A 21,443-nucleotide genomic window follows, 5' to 3' on the forward strand; every position below is an offset into this window, starting at 1 on the left:
ATTTGACTAAGACGTAACTTCTCCCCTTCGTGAAATTCTATTTCAGATCAATTCATACTTTAAAATTATTGAGGTTTTGCTGAAATAATGCCTGTATTTCCAAATTCAGTAAATTGCAATAAAATTTTGATCTATTCCTAGAATTTCCAGAAATGTTTAGGGTATCTTCATAGGAAATAAATTAAAAAACATACTTTAAGGACCAGTATTTATTTATTTAGTATTTATCTTATAATGTTAGATTCCCATTATTTGATTATTTTTATGCTAACTTTTCTAGTAAATATAGATTTAATGAAACACGATTGTGTCAATGGCATAGCAACGCATTAAAACATTAAATATTTAGTTACAACCCTATGTGAGCGCCATATAACCAGTGCGATTCTTATGCGATAGAATCAAAAGTATTAACAACAAAGCAGAAGCCACTTTTCCTAAGTGCCTAAAACAGGAAGAAAAACAAACAATAATGCCCATATCTGTCAGTGTAAGTTGTAAGAAAATATATTTATTTTTCTCCGACAATACTATGATAAAATTGTTAAATACATGCATATTTTAAAAACAGACATAAGTAACATCTTTAAGAGTTAACAGCTAAGCATACTAGTTTTACATTTAAGGTATCTTAGTAATAGGTTACTTATATTCTATGTTCTTACTATAACCATGTTTTCCAAAAGATATGGAAACTAAATTGTGAAATTATACAATGATATAAAATGGCCAAATTTTCCATTCTAACAGCAACATAATCTCCAAATTTTCAAAAGGCAAAAAATACTTCAGTTGTTATCTCTTTAAGTGGAGTTGTTTTATTCCATAACTCAGAATTCTGTGAATTAGACTGAACCACACAAATATACTACAACCTAAAGTTTGCTTCCTGTATGTGTATAGTATTTAAATATTTCCTTATATGATTAAGCATGATTTTAGATATAGAACATCACAACTGATCATTCAGGTTCAGAAAAAGGTCTGTAGTGGTAATATTTCAAGAAATGAAAAAGGGAAGTTTTAGATCTGCAGTTTCTCCCTATCTTTCAGCTACATTTGCACAAACCTGACCAAAAAAACATTAGTAAACAGTTAGCATTTATTAAAAAACTGAAAATATTTAACATATAACATCCCCTTTAAAAAAAAAAACACTCATTCTACAAACAACCTTATAGAAGACAAAAACTTGTATCTGTTCACAGTATGTGTATTTTGTAAACAGTAATTCACTTTAATGCAATTTTGAAAGTAAAAAATGGTAATTTCCTAGCATTACAAGAACTTATTGCCAGCTAATGAAAGAGAATAAAAAGTAACACATTCCCGCTAAAAACGATGAGTATTTGAAAATGATTTTTGACCTTTGGACATACCTTTTAAGGTGGTGACATCTCAAATTTAGGATGTCTTGCTATCCAAGCCAATCTTTTTCAAGCATTTTCTGAACTGAAATGTTTTTAAGAAAAATCCACAGTTTGTGTTTTTTTTTGGTGGGGGTTAATAATAGGATAAAACAAATCCCAGGGTATCATATAACTACCCTTCCACAACAATAAACTGAATAGGGTTTCTTTCTGTGTGTTGTCTCCAACTATTCATAATGTGTTCAACTTTTTCCTAAACATATGTTGGAAGAAATTAAATAGGATATATCATAAGTAATGGGGGAAAGTATTTGGAATCAAACTGGGGGCAGAATATTTAAAAAAAATTTATGAAAATCATTATTCAGTAGTTTTCTTTGATTAATTGCAAAAATACTAATGTTAATTAAACCTAACAATTAACTTATCCATGTCTTAATGAAAATTGTATTACCACATAGAAATCTTTTGATTTTTTAGAATACACCACTGGAATGCTTAGGAAAAATAGTAAGTTCAGAAATTGAAAGTTACCCATTTAAAATGGAATAATTCTAATATACATTTTAAAGTATATAAGAGAATTCAGTACTTTTAAGTGAGCCATTCAAAGGTGTACAAAGTATTTTTGGCTTAAGTGCAACATAAGGTCTATATTGCTTTTTTTTTTTTCTAGTTCTAATTGGCTACAGCAAAGATTTACATTTATATAAATCTTAGGAGATATATATATATAAATGTAATAAAATCAGTTTCCTTATTGATTAAATATTAATTTTTCTCTATTCACATCTTAGTTTTTAGGGTATTCAGTTATAACCACCAAAAAGCAACACAAGTTATTACTGCTTTGTATTTGGTTAATATTCAATTAGTTAGGGTTTATTTATTTAAAAGTTTTTGAATTTACTGTTTCTATGGTTCTTCAGCTAGGCACTTGCACAGAAAAACATTCAGAGGGATTCCCTCTTAAAATACTACTTTTAATTTTCATAAAAATGTTGCAGTTAGAATTTGTCTTGCATAGGTAAATTCTGATTATAACTACTGTTTCCCCAAAAATAAGACTTACCCAGAAAATAAGCCTCAGTTAAGATCGTCAGCCAGATGGACACATTTAGTACGTTATGACAATGTTCCACAAGAAGATGACGTGACTGTACTTGAATAGATTGTTGTACATGAAAAAATAAGACATCCCCTGAAAATACACTCTAATGTGTCTTTTGGAGCAAAAATTAATATAAGACCCGATCTTATTTTCAGGGAAATATGGTATAAGACCTGTTCTTATTTTTGGGGAAACATGGTAGGGCACTTACAATCCAAAGTATTAATATTGCCAACATAGGGAGAAATAAGCACTACTCATGGTTAAAAATAATAGAATCTCGTCATAAGTCAATATCATAATTATACAGATTTGGATTTATTCTACATCAAACTACATCCCCTAAATTTTTACCACACACAAGAAAGCCTGACATACTAATTGAATGTTGTTCTTAATCCTCCATACTGGCACTGATAACCCTGGTACATAATCGATGAAGACAGACACAGACCAAATTCAAACCAAGTAATTTCCAGTGATATTCTAATGTCATGTCTTCAGATGCATTTCCCCTAAGTTTGGCCACAAATCATTTCTTGTGTGAAAAATTTTCTTCTGGATACAAAAAATAAGATGGGCATGGTATCATGAAACTTTGTTTTACCAGGAAGTTCCATTTTAAAATAAATGCTTCGAAGAAAGTTTATTAAAAGAATGAGTGCTTAATCAATGAAATTCACACACTGATGAATTGTTGGTTTGCTAGAACACAGGCTGATTGGTACAAACATGTCCCAATCTGTATACCCACCAAATACAAAGAAACTATGAACACTTAAAATCAGGGAGAAATACGGTATCTAGTGATGCTTTTGCATGAGTCTTCCTGAAGTTTTCACTCCAACTGTGGAGCCACTTTTAGAGTAATGAAGCTTCAAGCCAATAGTCTCAGATCTACACAAGCTACATCTTCATATATCCCACCCTGCAGATAGCATGCTCTTGAATCTGCAGCCTTGGATGGGACTCCGTCAATACAAAATTACCGAACTTCCCCTATATGCCTAGTCTTTGTAATTAGCTAATGATCCTGCATTTTACTCTTGAGATGCCCAATTTTATACTTTCAAAATAAGAAAAAAGGTTTCAGAAAAGATATACAAATTTTAACATGGATCAAAACAGAAAACAACAAAAATTACTTGAAAGTAAGTAAGTAAAAAGATCTTATGCCTGAGCAGTAGAAACTTTAAGATAACATTTTCTGCATGTTGACATGTTATGGAGTACTTTAACTTCAAAATACCATAAAATTGATTTCAAATTCCCTTTGGAAGAAAATTCTTTGGTCTCCTTTACTAAACTACATTATTCAAATACTGAAAGGACAGTGATGTTCTTTAAATATGGATGGTATGAAGACAATCAAGAAATTATAGGACTAATTTCCCACAAGAATACAAGCTGCATGAAGTCTGAAGAATGTGACTTTGGCCACAGTTTTTAGGACTCGATGTTCTAAACGTAATCCTTCAGCTCCATGAGCCATGCAAGCAATGCTGGTATGGAAAATGATACTTTGCCCTTCAACTTCTCTGCGAAACGGCTGCTTCTGGGTCTGAGCTGCAGGATCACAGCCCCACTACCACTTAAGCACATAAACACACAATTCAACTCTCCAGAGAGCCAGGGCCACAATCTCAGATCCAGGCTTCTACAGGTTCAACACATGAAGACTTCAATTGTATATGGGTACTAATCCATGCAATACATAATGTAAAAGGACTATCTAATGTTAAAAACCTAGCTAAATCTTCTAAGAATATTTTTATATGAAATGTTATTTCTTTAAGAGGGCCACTCACAAGAGAAATAGTCGTAATGACTACCAGAATCTCCATTCCTCACAAGGGAAGCTTGACTTGAAATTGGTTTATAAGGGATGTGTAAATGTGTTCTGTATGTAATACTACTCAACATACATAGTGGAACATAATTCCAGTTCAGACATTTAGGATTTTCTAGCCAATGATTGGGCTTTAGTTGAGGAAAGAAAGATTTCCCAGTCCTCTTCCCAGGCAGGAAGGGATGGAGGGAACCCATCTAGCCGCCCCTTCCAACAAGCCTTAGTTACTCCTGACCATATGAGACCGCCTTTCACACTGACAGTGTCTCCAGTGCCGCAAACAACCGGGTATGTGACAAAGGCTGTCTTCTCTCTCTACCTCTCCCTCTTCTTTGCCCTTTTAGGCTGCCACCATATGCCCAGTTGGGGCAGGGGTTGGGAGGCAGTAACTTCTGATCAGCGCAGTGGGTCTTGGCTGTCTTCAGTTCAGCGGGGAACAATAAGGAACCTGCTTTGGACTCAGACCTAAACCACATTCTTCCAAGCGTACAGCGAGTTATAAGAAGCTTGCCAGACTAAGAACGTTACTCTGCTTCTCATTAACCTAGTGATTGTTGTGGATGGACCTTCAGAAGCAGGGGACAGGTGAACAGCACTCAACCTTTTCCATACAGAACAAGCAGTGAAGTCTTGGACAGAGTGAGAAGACTCAAGAGCCCCAGTGACAGTCACAATTAGCCAAAGAAATGAGTCGTCACATAGGTTAGAAGGGCACAGGATCCAGATGGTCACAGTTGAAATATACAGTGTTGACAGAGATCACACAGTCTTTTTGATCTTTTCCCATGATCTCAGTTTAGTGTAATTTAAACCAACTCATCTTTACCTTAGCCAACATGTATCCTTATCTTAGAGAGATGAAGTCAAGAGCCTATATGGTAACAAAGCGTGGGCTGGGGGCAAGAGGGGTGCTGTGAGGACACGCTTCGGCAGGGAGAGAAGGCAGCCCCAGGTCTGAGTGTGTCGGGTGGAAGGAAGCTAAGAAAGGAGCCCAAGAGGAGAAATTAGATGACAGAGAAAACTCTGCTAGTGATGGCTCTGGTTTGATACATGTTTTACTGTTGAAAATTCCTATTTTCATTCCACATTTCCATGCATGATGAAGCTCAGGAATTTAGCTGAATTCTAGCAGTAAAAATATGGATTCATAAGCAAAGTACCTATATAGATTTTGTCCTTTGTCACCCTGTGGCTTTTATCTACAACATGGTTTTTATAAAGACCGTTATGAGCTAGGAAAAGAAAAAAAAATACCTGATCCATTATGTACAATTACAGAACTGATAACAAAACAGGTGTATCTTGACTTACTCAGGTATCTCAAATTTTTAAGTTCTCTTGCCGTAACTATCAAAAGCACAAAATGCATAGACAACCTGAGGGCAAGGACAATGTAAGATCCACTTTGTAGTTTTTTTATCTGCTTTTCTAAGAACCGCATTCATTCTTGACATCACCTCTCAGAAGCAAGGGCGGGCAGCGGAGGCTGTGAGACACGGCTCTGGACAGCTCACAGAGCAACTGCTCCACCTTTCCACAGTCCGCCCACTGGCTTACACCGACTTTACGACATTTCATATAAAATAGCCCTTGAATAATTGTTCCTGTAAGAAGCATTGTCTGTTTCATTTATATTTAAAATGTTGAGGCCTGGACCAGACAGTCTGGACTGATGAGTATTTCAGAGAGGAACAGCTAAGATGAACGGTCAGGAGGGACATCTGCTGCCAGGTGTCAAGGCGGGCACTGCCTGGGTGACCGGAGCTCAATGGCACGGCCCTCTCAGGAAGAACCGAAAGCAGTGAGAGCTACACAGATAGCTAATGCAGCTAGACATTGCTTAGTGGTCGTCTCAAACAGTAAGTCACTGGAATTACATGTTTATGAATAATATTGAATTTGTTCATGGATTTATAAAACTGACACTGTGGAACAAAAAATAACCCAGACTTTTTAAAAACAACTTAGATCTAGAGTCTTAGAAATTTAAGTTTTAAATATTAGGGCAACCAACTGTGATATGAGAAGCTGGCATAAAAGTTAAAAAATAACAGAGAGGTTTGAAAAACCTACCAAAGCCAGAAAAGACGACTGTGATTTGGGCTGCTCAGTGTCACGCTCGTTTTCCAAGTTTGCACCCCTGAGAACTGCTGGATAACCATTGTACAGTAGGCCCAGAAATCAGCATACTTTATCAAACAAAACACTAAATAGCTGTCACTACATTAAAAATTATATTAACTTTTATAAATGCTGTGGACAGAAGAGAATAGTGTTAAAAGTTTTAAAATCTGTGCTTGGTTTTCATCCAATGGAGCAAATGTCAGGCAAATCAACATCATCATGTTACTTTGACATTTTTCGCCCTTGCCTGCAAATCTGCTTGCAATTCCGTAAAGTATACATATGAGAAAACCATTAATGACAGAACAGAACACAGCGCCTGGGGGATTTGCTCTGCACGTATGGACTGGACAGAATTAGGCTCGAAGTGCTTCTTGAAGGTAGAGGACGTGAGAATTCTTTGGCTCGAATCACCAACAGCTCCAAATCTTGAGTCGTGTGGACTGAATTTCTGCGTGACTACACTTTGGCTTTTAGACTACATTAAAAGCACATTAACACTTGTAGTGTAACTTGCATGTAGTGAAGTCCACCTCACTAACAGTACTTCACAGGATCCCTCCGAGACGCCCAGTGCTGATGCGGCAACACTAGCAATGAGAGCTTATTGAGATGGCAGACGGAAGTGACAGGTGACACTGTTAATCGTTGGGTTTGTTCTGGAAAAAGTTTGTAAAGGACCACCCCCCTCCATTAGATTTAGGAGAGTCTTCATCCTTAGGAGGAATCAAAAACTGTCGGGAGTTAATGGAGCATGGGCTTCCAAAAGACACAATTTCACTGTTGCTGTCTGTGGATCTGGGAGAGTCTGGAGATACCAAGTTCCACGTATTGACATTGGCCTGCGGTCGGTAACCTGCAGTTTTGTCTAAGTCATCTTCTGCAGCTGCGTCTTCCACAGTGGAAGTAACGGGCAGGTGCATCTGTGGCTTATAGCCTGCCCCTCCCACAGTATCAGGTTCTTGTTCTTCCTCGGGCTTTGCCTGGGGCTGATACATGGACTGGATATCGATGTAAATGACTTGAGAGGTCCCTGCGGTATCATCTGCTCCCGGGTTCGGTATTTCTTCCTCAATGACCGGTGGACAATAGGACACAACCACGTGGTTTTCGGGTTCTGCATCACAGCGATCTTCTGGACGCTCAGCTACTGGGGAAATTATTTCTGTATCTTCTATTTTAGGAACTGTGGTTCGAGTTTCCAGAACCTCGACAGTATTTGGGGTACATGGATTCATTTCCAGTGTTTTAAGAGCACTGTTTCCCTAGAAATCAATCGTAAAACAGAGATTAAGGATAGCACTAAAAGCTGCCGCAATGCCCCTCCTACAACAAGGGGCATTAAGTTGTATAATTTTTTGCATCTGCTTGTAAAAACTTGTCTCTACTATTCTGCAGTGCACACTAGTGCAAAGCTACTTTTGTCTTCATATTAAGTTTTCTTGCTATTAATAGTAGTGGAAAAAAGAGCATGGTACAAGTGATGTAAAATTAATAATTTTAAGAATTCAGCAGATATCAAAGCACTTATTTTTTTCAATGTATTTTACTTAGGATGACATTTGCATGTTAAAAACTTTTCACAAAAGACTTAAAAAAAAAAAAGCCAGTACTTCAAAGATAAATATAAAAAAATAAAGGATTACCTCACAGACACTTTTTTGAAACTGTAATGCTTTACAATTTTCTGGATTTGGAATATCAGGGTAGAAGGTTTCTTTAATCCTTTAAATAAAGAATGATTAAGTACATTTAATAATTTTAAGATTAGCAATTAGATAACAATAAATCGTGAGGCTTACTTTGACATTTCATAAGAATGTTTTAATAAACATGAGAGAAAAATGGAAGATCATTTTTAGTGTAATCATTCGCAAGAGCTTTCTATACAATGTGTTCCAATTTGAAAATGATAAACACTACTTCTATTTCTAGAACTACAATATCTTATGAAAATAGAAAGCAAAGAATTAAAATGGTGTCTGTGTTATCCGGGCAAAGTAAAATACAAGCATTGCTCTCACACACACAACACGTTCATGATGCAAATGGGATCACTCAGGGAACACATTCGCATTGTGCGGTTCTCCAACTGCTAACAGGCTCTGGACTCTTACAAAAAGGCAAGTTAGTCATCTTGAACAGAAACTAAACAAACAAAGAGCAGATTTCTCAGTGTCATGTATTTACAACTGTTCAAAAGAACTTTATTATTTGAAATTCCTATCATGCGAACAAAAGCTTTGTTAATGTAATTTTGAAATGCGCTAACTTCAAATTCTCTTATTTTACCTTTTTTTTTTTTTTGTATTCCAATCATTTTTAAGATGTGACTTTTGCTAGTGAGAATATGGTAGTGAGAATATATCAAAACAGGGTATTCTATAGTTCTTAATTATTGCTATTTTGATTTCTAAGCCAGGATTGCTCGAATACATTCTTGTCTTTGTCATAAATGATTACATTTTTAAGGCCAGCGAGGACTGGCTATGCATGAACACAGCCATGTGCCTGAAGCTCAGCCCAGGACCGCTCCTGCCAGTTGATCACGAGGCGCTCTCTCCCGCTGAGTCTCTGCTCTGCTCACCTCACCTCACCTCATGCTACTCACGCTCTGGTTTCACCCGGACACACAGTTCTCACTTTCTCTAGAAAATCAACTTTTTTCCAATTTCTGAGTCCTCAGAGAATTATTCTCTCTTCCTGGAACATCCTTTCTCCTCTCCTTACCTTTTGGGACTCTGTTCGGGTGGAACTCCCACAGTGAAGCCATGGCTGACCACCTCCAGTGACAGGGTTCCCTTGTTATTCTCATGGCACCCAGTACCTTTCCTAGTACCCACTCACACTCTGTGAGCATGTATTTATTGCATGATTATGGGTACAATGCCCGTCTTCACCAGGATGCTGTAAGTCTTAAGGACCATGCTTATTCAGTTCACCACTGTATCCCTCTTTACCTGGGAGGAGTCATTCACATTTGTTGAATATATGAATAAATGACCAGATTTTCTGAATAGAAATTTTAATTATTAAACTACAATTGAGATTTTAATTATTAAACTACATTTAATCTTGCTACATTTAACCTAGCTATTGTCATATTTAAGCTTGTAATTTTTATTATTATTATTTTTTAGTACAACTGTTACTACTTTATAGTAAATACAGTAGGGAAAAAGTTTATACTTTAATTTTTAAACCTTTAAATAATATACCATGTTCTTGCCTAACATTAATTGTAACTAAAACAAATCTTTTTCTTTTTTTTTTACTAACTAGCTTCAACCAAAAAAATGTCCTTGCTTGTTAAAGATAAACTGAATAACCAGGCCCGTAAGAACAGAACAGCAAAAGTAAACACAGGTAGCATTACCATTCTCGTTTCCGATAGCAAAGAATACTGGTTACCACTCCAACAATGACAGCCACTGCCACTGGGATGAGGATGGCAATGATCAATCCCACAGCTGAAAAGAGAATATTGCAAATATTAAAACCCCCATTTTTGGTATGAAGTATAGAATAAATTTATATTAGAAGGTATTTAAGTTGGTAGATGAAAAGAAAAAAAATCCTAACTGCTCCAGGGACACTGGAAATTATTAAAATATAACCTCAAGTATTTTAATAATTTTTATACTAATACTTAAATTCTTTAGAGCAGGGTTTCTCAATCTCAGCACTATTGACATTGTAGGCCAGATATTTTCTCATTGTATGTGTGGTGGGGGGAGGGCTACAACGTACATTGTAGGAAGTTTAGCAGCATCCCTGAGCTTCTAACCACTAGATCCCAGTAGCACCTGCAGTTAGGACAACCAAAAGTGTCACCAGACATTGCCAAGTGTTCCTGAGGAGGCAAAATCACCCCCAGCTGAGAACCATATATATTCTCATGGTCCTTTATTTAAGAGTGTGCGTGAACACCAACTCAGGGATTGAGATAAGTCAGGACCAAATTAAAGTCCTTTGTTGTTGACAAGATGGTCAAGTCCATCATTCTTCTCCACTTTCCATCTCAAATTTGTAAGTGTTGTGCTTAACACATTTTTTTTTAGAATAGTTTCTTTCACTTTTCCTTGGATATGTTAGAAATCAAGAATACGTAGGGCAAAAAATTTTAAACCAATTGACCATTACATAAATTCAACATGACTTTAGAACTCTATAGACTTCAGATGTATCCTTAATTCACTAATTTCCTAGGTACTCATTAGGAAATAGCTTCAAATAACTGAAAAGAATACATATGAAGTCATCTCATGGCCTTTTAACACTGCCCTCTACCCACTATAAAACTACAACAAAATGTGAAATTTAAAAAAGAGGGGGTTTCTTCATAAATGAAAATCACTAGAATCACTATGCATTTGGAAAGCATCTCAATGGCAATATTTAACTCACAATTTTCCTTTGTCACCACAAACATGCTCTTCTCTGGGCCCATTCCACCATTTGTATAGGCTCGCAAGACAAGATGGTAACTTGTTTTCCCTTGAAGATCAGCAATTCTCAGTGTCTTCTGGGATATGTCAGTAATATTTTTTATCTTTACATCAGAACGACCTATTTTTAAAGTGAAGAGTATTATTACAGATCTCTGTATCATTTTAAACACATGGTTACTCATAGCTGTCACACCCATATGCTTTTCAGATGAGTCCAGTTGCTGGCCAGCTCCAGGGCCAAGGCCCGTGGAGCCAGCCAGTGCCATTGTCAAGTTCTACCTCTGCCAGTTAGTACGCAGCTATGTGATCTGGACCTATTATTTAAATCACCCTGAAACTGAGAGTCTCTAACTATGAAATAGAATATCACGACCCTACCTCACTGGTGAAGTTTTCATAACCATTCTCTAAAATATTGCCTGGCATACAACAGACAATCACTACAGGTCGTTTTTCTTTCTGTTATTCAGAGCATGAAAAACCACTACAACCAAAATTCACTGAGGTGGGGATGCTGTCACTCAGACTGATCCTGCCTACTGTGTTTCCCCAAAAATAAGACCTAGCCGGACAATCAGCTCTAATGCGTCTTTTGGAGCAAAAATTAATATAAGACCCGGTCGTATTTTAATATAAGACTGGGTATGATACAATATACTATAATATAAGACCGGGTCTTATATTAATTTTTGCCCCAAAAGACGCATTAGAGCTGATTGTCCGGCTAGGTCTTATTTTCGGGGAAACACGGTAGAAGTCCAGTGAGAGACTCGAGGGAGCAAAAGTACACATCAATGGAGATTACTCCCAACCACTCAGGAAAAGAGGCAGTGCATCTGAGTTCTCAAATGAGATACTAACGAGCAAGCCTTTGAGTCATTTCAAAAAGAAGCATAAAGAACTGTTTAAATGATTACTTCTAAAAATTTTAACCAACATAATACAAGACCATAGTTTAAAAACTTAAACCATACTAAATGGTTAATAACCAAAAAGGAGCAGTTCCTTGCTAGCACCTTCCCCCGCCGTGTACAACCCCTTTAAAAATCAAATTCTTTGGGTATTTACTTCCAACTTTCAAAATAAACCTAAACTGGTCATGCTTGAGTTTTAAATTTTAGACACGATCTACTCATGTCCTACGAGGTAGATGAAGATTTAGCTCTCTCACCCCTACCACTACCACTTCTCCCCCAACCCCACATGGGTCATACAGAAACATCAAAACATTTGGTAAATTCAGTGTTTATATTACTGTGATCATATAAATACGGATTACTGCTAAGGCAAAATGCTTGGAATTATGTTTTCTTTCCTGTTTTTCTGTTGTTATAACTGATGTTTATCCTCATTTGCTTAATGTTTCAATTCCTAATTCTTCCCACATTCTCGAATGAATATTCAATACAGTTTTCCATGTGGGCCAACACACCAAGTCCTAGTGCCACTGCCCTCCCCCAGCCCCTGCCCACTTCCCTCCCAGGGCCTCCTTCTTGGAGCATCTCCTCTAGACTGGAAACCTTCGAGACTGCTGCCTCCCCACTGATTTCCTCAGGTTGATGCATTCCTCTGGCAGCTTCCTGAGAAAGGGTACAGGGAGGAAGAAATATGCGCAGGCTTACATGCCTAAAAATGTCTCCCACTCTCAAATTGGTCGATAGATTGGCCAAGAATAAAATCATAGGTTAAAAATAATTTTCACTCAGTATTTTGAAGACACATCTGTGGTCCCTTCTAGTATCTGGTGTGTTGTTGAGAAGGCTGCTATCCTTCTTATTCCTGACCCCTTGCACATGAGCTGCTTTTCTCTGATTGTCTCTAGGATTTTTTCTTTATACATCAGGTGCTCGAAAATTCACGATGACATGCCTTCGCATAGATCTTATTTTTCTATTTATTTTACTGTGTACTTAATGGAAACTGTTACTCTATATACTGAGGTCTTCCAGTTCTGGGAAATTTTCTAATGCTATGTCTTTAAAATTTTTCTTCTCTCCATTTCACTCTTCTCTTGCCAGAACTCCTGTAAAGCAGGATACTGCAGGTTTTTGATGCTCCAACTTTCTTTTAACTCCCAGTTTTCTCCTCTGCCTTTGTCTAATTTTGGGAAGAATTTCTCAGTTTTTCCATTTAATTTCTCTGTCTTCTAATTCCTTAAAAAAATTTCCGATCACATTTTTAATTTTGATGTCTTCTGATTTTTACTTTTTATAAGTGCCATGTTGTTTCAATAAATACAGTTTATCTCAATATTCCAAGAATAGTCTTGGTTTTTGTTTTAAATTTCTGTTTTTCCCCATTGAATCTGTCTCCTCTGATTTCTGTCTTTCACGTTAGAAGCTTTCTCAACCATCTGGTTATCCCTGGCTGCTAGTGATGCTTCAGAGCACAAAGGCCCACAGAGGCTGGCTATGCGTGCGTGAGATTTATTGGTTTGTGGGCTTCACTTATGCCTGGTGGGGAATGATCAGGTGGGTTCCTAGCTTTTCACTGGGACAATCCCCCAAACATCAGCATCTTTTACGTCTTTCCTCAGGAACCATTTACTTTTCCCAAAGAAAGATCCTATAGTCTCTTGACCGGGGAAATAGGCGTAGCTGAAGATGTCCAAACAGCTGGGTGAAAAGGAGGAAAAGGGAAGGTTATACTGCTTCAGGCGTCCCCCTGTCTGGAGGCTCTCTGGTTCAGTTTCTCCAAAGAATAAACCTCTTGTCTTCAAGCAGGGGAGAGGGCATTCACATTAGCTATATGAAGCTGGTGTAGGACTGCTCCTTACAGCCTTTCAATCACCTCCAACGTTCAGCCCAGATCCATCCTAACCATTTTCCTCCAATCCTGGCCCTGAAGAATGAATTAAATTACTTCTCACTGATAACTGACTGTCCACCCAGATTTTACCATCCTCCACTCCTCTGGGTCATTTGCCCCACTTCCAATAGCCCCCAAATGTCTAAATCCACTTTTGGGGGGTACTGTTGCCTCTCTAGTTCTCTTTGTGCCTTTATACGTGTGTTTTTTATTTTTTTCTCTTTTACTCTGATTTTAGTGACCGATCCACCATGTCTAAATGGAAGTCTAGATGCTGGAAGTCCAGAATTTTAACTGGCTCAAGTGTAAAATTTGAGCATTGGAGGAAAATTACACTAGACTCCGGATGTTTGTAGAATTTCATATTTAGGGTTTCCCTCCTCCACAGGCAACATTGAAGGTTCAGGAAATGCAGAACTTAGTGATCTGGGGACGGTGCACATTTAATGCAGCGGCTCTCTGGAAGTGACTTAGCTAATGCCTGGTCAGCATCTTGGTGCAGCGATGCGGCTCTCTACTTGTCAGACCAGCATTAAATAATTAAAACGGTTTCTTTCTGAGGAAAGGTCATTAAGGGGAATGAAAGCTCTCAGATTGAAAAGATGATATATTTGTGTTATGCAGCTATGAATAAGAAAGCACTAACTCCAACAGAAACATAATTTAGGGAAAAGCCAGAAGTCTGCATAAACATTTCTGTATTTGTAAATTTAAGAATTCTCTAAATTCTTTGGACATACACTTACCAGTTGTCAAGGATTGACTGTACTTTTTAAGATCTAATGGATGCACTCGACCCATCAAGTCAATTAAGTTTCCCAGCTCTTTAAGGCTGTGGCTAACTGTGAGGGCAGCTTTTTGTCAGATAACAAAGAAAGCTCTGAAGCCATTCTTTGGGTTCCTGAGTTTTTCTTCTCCATTAAATACAGGAAGACTTTTTTTTTTAAGTAACCGTCATAAGATGCTATGTTATGGATCATGCGAGACTAGTAAGAGATGGTTTCTGTCCTATAGGGCTTACAATCAAAGGCTTCAGAATAAATGATTTCCGAATGACTCCACATCATTTAGCACATACTTAAAATCTTAAAATTCTCATATTCATAAAATGACTGCATTTTCATTTCCCTATTTTTCAGACAGTTTTGGGAACCAGTATTAAAGTAATCAGCAGCACTTTCTTTCCTTTCCGGTTCTTTTGTGATTAATGAAGAATGTCTAAGAAGCACTATACTCACTCTAGTAATTTACTTACCAGATTCCAAACCCCTCATCTTAGATGTGTCTCTCTCTCCTTTTTCAAAGTAAAATAAATATCCTCTTAAAAAGCCTCTAAGCTCTTCCACAGGAATGTCTTCCCATTTCACTAATATGGAATCTGCAGATGTATCCTCAACAGTAAAATCTGGTGCAACGATTGGAGCTGTAAAAGGAAAAAACGTCAATAGCCAAAGGAGAGTTTACTAATACAGAGTTAAAACATTAATGTTTCTGGCTTCAAAAATAGCTAAACTTGGAATTAAAACTTTATTCTCTACTTAATCACAAACTTTCACAGATATTGTCACAAACACTTTTGCTGTGAAGCTAATAACCAGACACACAAATGTAGAACTTACAACTTTTGAACATAATACCAATCTAGGGAAGCAACCTATGCAAAAATCTCTAAGTTGCTACTCAAACAGACTTCATTTGTCTTTCCCATCTTTATTGAAGTCTGGAATAAGTTAATAGTTGCTTAGATTTGCATAAGTGCAAATTGAGCATTTTTGACATCCAAATTAAGATTTAATTTTTCAGTAAGAAATAGAAACATTAAACAAATGAATAAGTAATCACAAATAATTTTAAATTTATTATACAAATTATTTTTACTTCCTTGAACTAAACATCCCATGTAATCTATTTTTAGATCCTAATTGTTGTCCATTTATAATTTCTCATGTTACCCTGAACTCTAAGAAAACTTACCCATTTAACTTACCCAATTCTTCTATATATCCAATTACAGAACGTAATAATTGATATCCTTGATTTCTGCACCCATACAGGAAAATATTGTATCTTACACCTGGTTGAAACTGATCTACAGGATGCACACAATCAGTGAACTTTTGTAAGTACACATTACTATGAATATCTGTTTTAGAAATATCAAATTTATAACTTAGTCTGAAATTTCCAAAGCTAATTTTAAACATACATATTATTAAAAAATACATCCGTATTTGCAAAATTGGTAAATATGCAGATTGAATATTGACTAAAAAATTAAACAAATTCACTTCTATCGTAATAAAAAGTTTAGCATTATAACATGATATCACTTTGAAGATGGAAAAATGCTGATCAAGGCTTTGATTTTGTTCCTTAAAAATCAAGCAATGATGACGACTTCGCCTCAGATTTGGTCCAGAGTCAGTTTACTAACGATACATCCAGGTCCACATCATGCCTCTGAAAAGTCCTTTCCTAACTAGTGTTAGTTGGGGATTGGAAAGCAACCACTGCTCTCTCCTTGCTCCAAAAAGCAGATACTAAAATTTCCACTCTACTTTGACACTTCAGTATTAAAGGAACCAGGTCTTAGAATCTGTTCCTCTATACAGAATCGCCATTTAATAAATGTCACAAGACATACAAGAGAAGCTGTGTAACTTCAATTCAAAAAGCCCCTTTAAAATGCCTCCTCAATACAATGCTGTGTGTGAAAAGGGGGAACACAGAGGTGGATATAACAAGGCTGTGGCCTGGGGAAGCTGGCAGAAAAGTGGGAAGACAAATAGGGGTAAGCATAACACAGTGTGTTAGACTAGAGGGGCGTGTTATTGACAGTGGCACCACAAAGAAGGAAAAAAAGCCACCAAAAAGTGACAACTAAACAGGGCCTTGAAAGACAATTAGGAGCTCACCAGTGGTGGTCTAGGAAGAACATACTGTGCAGGGTGTGCGGGGGGGGGGGGGGGGGAGGCAGTATACGCGACGGCATTTAACTTGTGGAATGCCATTCTCCTAGTGTGGTTAAAGCACTAGCTCTCCCATCATGTGCCCACAGAACACCAGTGACCTACAGGCTCACAAGTGAGATGGTCAACCTCTAGTATCAGTTTGGAACCTTTTCCTTTGGAGACAGGTGCTCTTGAGGTTATGACTTTATACCGCATGTACATTAGTAAATCTACACTGAATGTTTCAATTATGTATATCAATATTCTATAGGGTTCTGATGCCTAAAAAGAGAAAGAGCCTCAGTGGGTTAGAGCAACAGGGACATGTTTTGATGTCATAAGAGAGGAGAGTTGAAAGAGTCAATGACTGGATGAGGGCAAAACAGGAGAAGTGCCTCCCATGGCCACACGCTATTCTAGCAGCAATAAATAAAAGACAAAATCCCCAGCCTCTTAAAGTTTTGCATTGCTTTGAAGTTGAGTCCTAGTTCTAGCACATACTAGTTTTGTGACCTTGAGCAGGTTACCTGACTTCTCCGGACCACTGGAGGGCCTCTGCTCATGTGCCTTGGCATAGAAAGTTTTCCCTCTCAACCTACAGGTGGCATCTTGACCTTCTATTCAGAGACTGTATCTAAGGAGATGCGGCTCCACATCACTCCGCCCACCCAGTCCCAGGCCACCTGATTACGCTCAAAGCCCAGGAGAACAAATGGAAGAGGGGTTAGAAAGTACACAGAGGACACTGGACCAGTGTTAAGGCCCAGGGGGCTAGCTGTGCGGGAAACGCAAGGGAAGGCGCAAGAAAGGGGAAGGGGCGGCCGGCCCACTGGTAAGTGCCGGATGTTGGAGGAAAGGGGAAAGAGAGCCTTCACTGCCTCGGCCAATTACGCCAAGTAGGACTGGAAAATACTCCAAGCCCACATATGGTAACCTAATGAATGGGACTCACCCTTACCATTTGACAGTAAAAAAAGGAAACCAGTAGAACTTGCTCCCTGGGAGAGAATCAGCAGCAGCTGCTTGCTCACCTGAACTTCATTAACACATAAGGGAAGCCATGAGCGGGAAAGGATGTCACTACCCACAGGCTGCCGGTCCCAGAATTCCCAGGGGCAGAGACACAATCCCTTCATCAAGTACTCAGAAGGCACAGTGACAGTGGAAAGAGGATGACAATCCCAAAGGATCAGGATGGTTTACCAGGTAGGTTACCAAGTGCCCCTGTGGCTAAGCTTCAGGCTGCATCGTATCCAAGTGGCCCAGGGCTCGGGCTCGTTAGCGGTCAGGCCTGGGAACTGGCCCCCACCCACACTGTGCCCACTGCCACATTCATGCCCCTTGATTGACACGAGGCAGAGTGGTAACGGGTGCAAGTCCCTGACCTCGGTAACCTGGGCCCTGGGCAAACAAGGGCAAAAGCACCATGAGTGAGGTCACACTCCTTCCAGTTTTTCCTTCCAGTTTTGTACCCTTCTTTTCATGAGCATTTCCCCAGGTTGTTAAATAATCTTCAACACAAAGTTTAGTGCTACTTGACATTCCATTTTATAGAGGTACCATAACTGACTCATTCTTCTACTGATATTTTGTTGGTTTCCAATTTTTACGATCATAAATAATGCTGTGGTGAAATTCTTAGATGTAAACCTGTGTTGTTCTCTGATTATTTCTTAGAATAAATTCCTAGACAAGTAATTACTAAGTCAAAGGATGTGAACTCCCTCACATACATAAGGCCACAAACCACCTTCCAGAAGTTAAACCAATCCACACCTGGCCCAGTGGTAAGGGAGAACGGTCACTTCACTGCAACAAGTCACACCATGTGTTGCTCTTTTTAAAAATATTTTTAAAGAACTCTGAGACATACTTACCAGATTCTATTACGGTTTGGGTGCTGTTTGAAGGGACTTTTTTCCAGTCCATAAGGCAGGGCTTAGATTGAGATGAGTTACACCATTTAATAACATAGTCGCAAGTCATGTTGGGATCGTAATTCCAGGTGAGGAGAATCCCATTTCCCATTCCAACAGCTTGCTCTATTTTGAGATCATCTTCAACAAGACAAAAATATATTTCACTGATGTTAATAATAATAAGGTAAATCTTATGAAAATGGGCAAGAGTTATAAAAATTACTTCACTGTACAGAAATTTTAAAACAGTTCTCATCCTTTCAGTGTTGCTGTTATTTTTGTTGTTAACTATGGTAGTTACCAGTACATATAGATTAATTCAGCAGCTGAAACAAAGTAATAAAAGGGCACCTAGGATCAGGTGGTGACGTAGTGGGGCAGGACACGGTCAAAGGCCTGGAAGGATGGGGCACCAGAGGGGATGTGGCAGGCCAGAGGCTGGTGTGGAGCACGCGTGGGTGGTGTGAGTCCCTCCCCTCATCACCACCATGGATGTGAGCTCCGTGAGAGCAGATGGGGCCCTGCCTGCAACCCTAGCCCCAGCACAGAGTGGGAGCACAGTAATGTACTATGGATGAACCAGCCCTTCTCTTCTTTCCAGGAAGATGGCTCCCCCACACGTGGGCTTCTGGAGGGATTCTGGAGACAGGGCAGAGAGAGGGGAGGAGTCTGCTGAAATGCTCTGGAAAAGCTGTGGGATGGGATGGCTAGTGCGGGCACAGAAAGGGAAAAGCCTAAACAGGGCCCGTGGGGGCCGGAGGCGTGAGATGCAGAGAGAGGAGGGGGAAGGGGCCATGGTGGGGTTTGGTTTCCCCATCCCAGCCCAGGGGATGCGGGAGACCCCACGTTGGGAGGGAGGAATTAAGGTGACTAGGGCAATGTGGCCCAAAGGGAGAGGAAAGTTTTCCCTGGTAACAGGAGCAAGCAGTACACTCAGCCCTCCATATCCGCACATCTTGCATCTGCTGATTCAATCAACCGTGGACCCTTTGACAGTGTTTTCAATCCATGGTTAGGAATCTGAGGAGACGGAGGGCCAGTGTATGCAACTGTATACACCACTTTATATAAGGACTTGAACATCCACGGATTTGGGTAATTCCTATAACGACGCATGTTTAAGGGTTTAGTAAACAGGCATATAGACTTTTTGAACAAAATTTGCATAAATTAATTTGCATAAACTATTAATACTACTGAACACAAGACAACAGTCTGGCTTAGAATACAGAAGTCTTGGCTATAACAACTTTTTGGCTCAGTGTGATTACAAACCCACAATGTAAACCTGTGCTGAGGCTGCAAGGCCCCTAACCCGACAAATCCTCCAGAAACAATGACTTATTCCGGGGCTTCAGTCACTGAGAGCTAGATGACTAGCCATTATGAGTTCTGTTAAGTTACTATCTTCTGAGGGACACACGGAACAGGTAAAAACATAGTTCTGCCTTAAAAAATAACACAGCTCTTGCCTATCATTGTGAGAGCAATGAAATGTGTAATCTAAATCAGGAGGTTATCTTCTCATGCGCTGTTCACACATCTCTCTTTCTTTTTTACCTCCACCTTCTCTGGTGTGTGCTGCTAGACGTGCACTACTGTCTGGTTCTGGTCAGCGTTCTACGACTCTGAAATGTACTGTGGTCCCCCATTCCTTCCTTCTAATTCCCCCAAGTCCCACTGAAATAAAGCAAAGAACCAGTTCAGTAACAAGTGATAAAACACTGCTTCAAGCAAGAGCTGCAAAGATACTTAGAGGACCCTAACTGGACCAATTTGTCTTCCTCTAGGATGGGTGGTCAAAGAAAGGCGCCCCATATTGGGGCAGGACAGCAAAGGGAGGGTCAGGAAATAACTCAGAAGAGGAGTTAATAGGGAGAAGAGGCAGAAGTCGCCATTTAACACTCAAGAGTCAAGAAGCTGTCAAGGCCGCTAAAGAGGAATGGACTTAGTTACTGGTGATACATAAACTATAAAGGAAGACGCTAAGTAATTTTAAAATCACACCACAATTTTTAAAAGTTTATATTAAAGATCTAATTCAGACTTTAAGAAGAATTGATCAATAAAGGATTCCTATTAACAAAGAATGTATTATCAACAGAGCTGCCATTTAAAATGAGTGTTTTTTCCCAGTTTGAAAACAGTCAGGCTGATATAAACATCAACTCTCATGGTCTTGTGAAGACATGTGAAAATGGTGTCTGATAAACTGTTAAAACGTTTCTTCCTAAGAGTGATATCCTCCACCATAACTCTCCAACATTGCACGTTAAAGTAATTGGGTACAGTAATGATACGATCCATCAGTGTACACGCTTCAAATGAACACTAATGCCTGCTGTCTTTCACTGAGCAATTCCTCCTTACATATATATAGCAGCAGGAGGATACGAGAAGCTGATGTATCTGAGAGTAAGCAACACCTTCAAAATGTTTCACTTTAATTTCCCGTTATAAATTACATTATCTTCGTTACTCACCATGTGGAATTTCCATACTAGCTATTTTAGAAGGTGGTGATGAGCCAACAGAGTTTTTTGCCACCACACTGATAATGTAGTCATTTTTATCAAGCTGTATTTCTGCCTTGTGTTGAGGATCAGGGATCTCAGAAAGGGACTGTGTTTTCTCATCTGATGAACATGACACATTATAGAAGAGTATTTTTCCATTAGCTTCATTAATGGGTAAAGGCTATGAAAAAGAGAAAGATAAATTATATTATAAAAACCTGCAAAAAATAACTATGTGATGAGCCAAAGCCATCAAGCCTCAATTGGACACTATACTAATCATAACAAGGTAATATGAGAAAAGGTGACGTTAACAAACCTGGATGAATCAAGGAAAGTGACAC

At 38.6% G+C, this 21,443-nt stretch overlaps 1 protein-coding gene across 2 annotated transcripts in view; it reads right to left on the bottom strand.

Annotated features, from left to right (window-relative positions):
* Positions 1-491: 491 nt before the first annotated feature.
* Positions 492-21,443, bottom strand: part of LIFR (LIF receptor subunit alpha) — a 68,989-nt gene continuing 48,037 nt past the window's right edge. For both annotated transcript variants that reach the window (XM_074328982.2, XM_074328981.2), the window contains 8 exons: positions 21,067-21,280; positions 18,542-18,721; positions 15,701-15,802; positions 14,969-15,136; positions 10,862-11,023; positions 9,831-9,924; positions 8,101-8,179; positions 492-7,719 (listed from right to left, as the gene is read on the bottom strand). In XM_074328982.2, the coding sequence (XP_074185083.1) occupies positions 7,096-7,719; positions 8,101-8,179; positions 9,831-9,924; positions 10,862-11,023; positions 14,969-15,136; positions 15,701-15,802; positions 18,542-18,721; positions 21,067-21,280 (1,623 nt within the window). In that variant the 3' untranslated portion in view covers positions 492-7,095. The remainder of the gene's footprint in view (positions 7,720-8,100; positions 8,180-9,830; positions 9,925-10,861; positions 11,024-14,968; positions 15,137-15,700; positions 15,803-18,541; positions 18,722-21,066; positions 21,281-21,443) is intronic.

This window comes from Rhinolophus sinicus, chromosome 3, assembly GCF_057876585.1.
Source record: "Rhinolophus sinicus isolate RSI-liver-muscle chromosome 3, RSI-T2T, whole genome shotgun sequence".
In the NCBI taxonomy this organism is placed as follows: Eukaryota; Metazoa; Chordata; class Mammalia; order Chiroptera; family Rhinolophidae; genus Rhinolophus; species Rhinolophus sinicus.